The 5,295-nt window shown below is 38.7% G+C and overlaps 1 protein-coding gene across 1 annotated transcript in view; it reads left to right on the top strand.

Annotated features, from left to right (window-relative positions):
* Nucleotides 1–5,295, top strand: part of LOC102040588 (FACT complex subunit SPT16-like) — a gene marked incomplete at its 5' end in the record, with an annotated part of 14,012 nt that overhangs the window by 3,736 nt on the left and 4,981 nt on the right. Inside the window, 2 exons of the mRNA XM_031065740.1 lie at nucleotides 565–657; nucleotides 5,147–5,283. Coding sequence (XP_030921600.1) covers nucleotides 565–657; nucleotides 5,147–5,283 — 230 coding nt within the window. The remainder of the gene's footprint in view (nucleotides 1–564; nucleotides 658–5,146; nucleotides 5,284–5,295) is intronic.

Raw genomic sequence — 5,295 nt, 5'->3', positions numbered from 1 at the left:
GGGGATTTGAGGTGAATTTGGGGGATTTGAGGTGAATTTCGGGGATTTGAGGTGAATTTGGGGGATTTGAGGTGAATTTGGACAATTTGGGTGGAATTTGGGGGTTTTGGGGTCACTTTAGGGGGCGCTGAGGTGAATTTTTGGGATTTAAAAGAAATTTGGGGGGTTTGAGGTAAATTTTAGGGGATTTGAGGTGAATTTTGGGGGCTTTGAGGTAAATTTGCAGGAGTTGAGGTGAGTTTGGGGGATTTGAGGTAAATTTGGGGGGGTTTGAGGTAAATTTTGGGGGGTTTGAGGTAAATTTAGGAAGTTTGAGGTAAATTTGGGAGGATTTGAGGCAAATCTGGCAAATTGAGGTAAATCTTGGGGATCTGAAGTAAATATGGAGGGTTTGAGGTGAATTTGGGGGATTTTGAGGTGAATTTGGGGGATTTTGGGGTGAATTTTGGGGATTTTGGGGTTTTTAACCCTATTTTCCCCGCAGAAAGGCGAGGATGAGTTCGGGGGTGAATTTTGGGGTGAATTTTGGGGATTTTGGGGTTTTTAACCCTTTTTTCCCCCCAGAAAGGCGAGGATGAGTTCGGCGGCGTCGATGCCATCGTGGTGGCCGTGGGCGTGGACGAGGAGATCGTCTACGCCAAATCCACAGCGCTGCAGGTGAGGGGGGAAAGCTCCCCAAAAACCCCAAAATCTGCAGGAAAAAACCCCAAAATCTGCAGGAAAAAACCCCAAAATCTGCAGGAAAAAACCCCAAAATTTGCAGGAAAAAAAACCCAAAATCTGCAGGAAAAAAACCCCAAAATTCCTCAGGAGAAAGCCCAAAATTCCCTGAGGAAAATCCCCAAATCCCCAGGAAAAATCCCAAAATATCAAATTCCCCTTAAAAAAATTCCAAAAGTCTTTGAGAAAAATCCAAAAATGTCCAGGAAAAAAAATCCCAAAATGTCAAATTCCCCCTAAAAGAATTCCAAAAATCTTTGAGAAAAATCCAAAATTCCCTGGGAAAAAAATTCCAAAATGTCAAATTCTTCTTAAAAAAATTGCAAAGATCTTTGAGAAAAATCTTGAAATCCCTGAGAGAAATCCCAAAATCCCTAAAAAAATCCCAAAATCAAAATCCCTGAGAAAAATCCCAAACTCTGTGAGAGGGCCCAAAATCTCCAAAAAATCCCTGGGGAAAATTCCAAAATGTCTCAGAAAAATCCCAAAATCTCTGAAAAATACAAAAATCCCTAAAAAAAAAAAATCCCAAAGTCTCCAAGAAAAAAATCCCAAATCTGTGAGGAAGGAATCCCAAAATCCCTGAGGGGAAATCCCAAAAACTGAGAGGAGAAAATCCCTGAGGGGAGAGTCCCAAAATCCCCCAAAAAAATTCCCAAAATCCCCTCAAGGAATCCCAAAAATTCCTGATAAAAAACCCCACAGTGCAAAAATAAAACCCCCCAAATCCCTGATAAAAAACCCCAAAACTCCCTCAAGAAATCACAAAAATTCCTGACAATAAACCACAAAACCTCCAAAAAAAAATTCCCAAAATACCCCACAGTGCAAAAATAAAATCCCCCAAATCCCTGATAAAAAACCCCAAAACTCCCTCAAGAAATCACAAAAATTCCTGATCAAAAACCACAAAACCCCTAAAAGAAATTCCCAAAATTCAAAAAAAAATCAATGAAAAAAAAACCCAAATTCCCTAAAAAAAACCCCAAAATTCCTGATAAAAACCCCAAAGTCCAAAAAAAAATTCCCCAAAATCCCGGATAAAAACCCCAAAATCCCCTCAAGAAATCACAAAAATTCCTGATCAAAAACCACAAAACCTCCAAAAAAAAATTTCCCAAAATTAAGAAAAAAATCAATTAAAAAACCCCCAAATTCCCTGATTAAAATCCCCAAAATTCCTGATCAAAAACCACAAAACTCCCTCAAGAAATCACAAAAATTCCTGATCAAAAACCACAAAACCTCTAAAAAAAATTCCCAAAATACCAAAAAAAATTTTAAAAAAGAGAAAAAACTCCAAATTCCCTGATAAAAAACCAAAATCCCCCCCCAAAAAATCCCCAAAATCCCTGATTAAAAACCCCAAAACTCCCTCCAGAAATCACAGAAATTCCTGATAAAAACCACAAAACCCCCCCAAAAAATTTCCCCAAAATTTAAAAATAAATCAATTTAAAAAACCCCAAATTCCCTAAAAAGAACCCCAAAATTCCTGATTAAAAACCCCAAAATTCCTGATCAAAAACCCCAAAATCTCTAAAAAAATTTCCCAAAATTCAAAAAAAAATCAATGACAAAAAATCCCCAAATTCCCTGAAAGCCCCGGAGGTTCCGCGGAGCTTTTGGGGCCGTTCCCGGATTTTGGGGAATTTTCATCCAGTTGAGAAAATCCCCAGGGTTTCCTCAGGCGCTCCTGCTTTGTTTAACACGCTCCCATTGCTTTGAATTGGATCTTTTCAATCTTCTCATTTGAGAGCTTGGTTTTTAATTTTATAATTTAAATGTTTTAAATTTGATTGTTTAACTCTTTAATAATTTAAATGTTTTCATTTGATAATTTAATTTTTTAATTTAACAGTTTAAATGTTTTAACTTGATAATTTAATTTTTAATTTAATAATTTAAATGTTTTAAATTTGATAGTTTAGTTTTTTAATTTAATAATTTAAATGTTTTCATTTGATAATTTAATTTTTTAATTTAATAATTTAAATGTTTTAACTTGATAGTTTAATTTTTCAATTTAATAATTTTAATCTTTTAATTTGATAATTTAATTTTTAAATTTAATAATTTAAATCTTTTAACTGAATAGTTTAATTTTTTAATCTTATAATTTAAACTCTAAAAATAATATTTTAAAAATTGCAATCAATAAGTTTAATTTAATTACATAATAATTTCTTTTTAAATACATTTCACTCATTTTTATCACTTCAGCAGAGATTTTCAGCAGAATTTTTATAATTTTGAGGTATTCCCATCATTTTTTGTGTATTCTCACCATTTTTAATGCATTTTCAGAAGTTTTAACCCGTTCCCATCAATTTCAATGTTTTCCCATCACTTTTTATATTTTTTCCGGATTTTTGTTTTATTCCCGTAATTTTTAACCTGTTCCTGCAATCTTTAATGTATTCCTTTAATTTTCAAGGTGATCCCATAATTTTTAACGCGTTTCTATAATTTTAAAATATTTCTGTAATTTTTTAATTTTTTAACGCATTCCCGTCATTCTTAGAGGAATTTTCTTTCTTTTTTTGGGCGCCTCTCCCCGTTTCAGAGCAAGTTTCTCTCATTCTTTGGGTGAATTTTCTCGTTTTTAGGTGAATTTTCTCATTTTTAGATCAATTTCCTCATTTTTAGGTGAATTTTCTCATTCTTTGGGTGAATCCCCTGGGTTTTGGGTACATTTCCTCATTTTTAGGTAAAATTTCTCATTTTTAGGTGAATTTTCTCATTCTTTGGGTGAATTTTCTCATTTTTAGGTTGAATCCCCTGATTTTTGGGTGAATTCTCTCATTTTTAAATAAATCATCATTTTTAGATGAATTCTCTCATTATTTTGGCCGAATCCCCTCCTTTTTGGGTGAATTCCCTGATTTTTGAATCAATCCCCTCGGGTTTTGGTCAATTTTCTCATTTTTGGGGCTTTCCCTGGCCCTTTTGGGGTTCCTGGGTCGGTTTTTGGGTTCCCAGGTCGGTTTTTGGGGTTCCTCTGTCCGTTTTTGGCTGTTTGTGTCCATTTTAGGGCTGCCTGTATTTTTGGGGTGTCTTTGACCATTTTTGGGGTTCCTGGATTGGTTTTTGGGGTGTTTGTCTCCATTTTTGGGGCTGTTTCTGACCATTTTTGGGAGTCTGTATTTTTGGGGTGTCCTTGACCATTTTTTTGGCTGTCCCTGTCCATTTTTGGGTTCCTTTGTTGGTTTTTGGGGTGTCTTTGTCCGTTTTTTGGGGGTTCCCAGGTCCGTTTTTGGGGTGTTCCTGTTCATTTTGGGGTGTTCCTTTATATTTTGGGGTTCCTGGGTCGGTTTTTGGGTTCCCAGGTCGGTTTTTGGGGTTCCTCTCTCCGTTTTTGGCTGTTTCTGTCCATTTTAGGGCTGCCTGTATTTTTGGGGTGTCTTTGACCATTTTTGGGGTTCCTGGGTCAGTTTTTGGGCTGTTTATCTCCATTTTTGGGGCTGTTTCTGTCAATTTTCGAGCTCCTGGGTCAATTTTTATGGTTTTTTTTTTGGGGTTTCGGGGTTTCGGGGTTTCTGTATTTTTGGGGTCCCTCTTTCCATTTTTGGGGTGTCCCTGAGCATTTTTGGGGTTCCTGTGTCTGTGTCTGTCCCTGCTGCTGTTGCCGTTCCTCTGTCCATTTTTGGGGCTGTTTCTCTCAATTTCTCCAGCTCCTGGGTCCATTTTTTGGGGTTTTTTTTTGGGTTTTCATGATTTCTGTATTTCTGAGCTCCCTCTGTCCATTTTTGAGGTGGTTTTAACCCTTTTTTGGGTGTTTTTAACCCTTTTTGGGTCGTTTTCCCCCCCAGACGTGGCTGTTTGGCTCCGAGCTGACCGACACGGTGACGCTGTTCTGGTCCCCATTGGTTTTTGGGGTTTCTGGGTCAATTTTTGAGCCTTTTTGGTCGGGTTTTTGGGGTGTCTGTATTTCTGAGGTTCCTCTGTCCATTTTTGGGGCGTTTTTAACCCTTTTTGGGTCGTTTCTGCCCCCAGCCCTGGCTCTTTGGCTCCGAGCTGACCGACACGGTGACGCTGTTCTCATCCCTGTTGTTTCTGGGTCAATTTTTGGGGTTTTTTCGTTGGGTTTTCAGGATTTCTGTATTTCTGGGGTCCTTCTGTCCATTTTTGGAGTCCCTCTGTCCATTTCTGGGGCGTTCCTGACCATTTTTGGGGTGTTTTTAACCCTTTTTGGGTCGTTTCTCCCCCAGACGTGGCTCTTTGGCTCTGGGCTGACCGACACGGTGATGTGTTCTCATCCCTGTTGTTTCTGGGTCAATTTTTGAGCTTTTTTCGTTGGGTTTTTTGGGTGTTTCTGTCCATTTTTGGGGTTTCTGTATTTCTGAGGTCCCTCTGTCCACTTTTGGGGTGTTCCTGACCATTTCTGGGGCGTTTTTAACCCTTTTTGGGTCGTTTTCCCCCCCAGACGTGGCTGTTTGGCTACGAGCTGACCGACACGGTGATGCTGTTCTGCGAGGAGCGCGCGCTGTTCCTGGCCAGCCGCAAGAAGGTCGAGTTCCTCAAGCAGGTGGCGCAGGGCAAGGGCGGCGAGGGGGCGGCCAACGGGCTGGCGGA

This window comes from Geospiza fortis, unplaced genomic scaffold, assembly GCF_000277835.1.
Source record: "Geospiza fortis unplaced genomic scaffold, GeoFor_1.0 scaffold2235, whole genome shotgun sequence".
Lineage (NCBI taxonomy): Eukaryota > Metazoa > Chordata > Aves > Passeriformes > Thraupidae > Geospiza > Geospiza fortis.
Note: the sequence above shows the minus strand (reverse complement) of the source record. Positions and strands in the feature narration are given on the sequence as shown.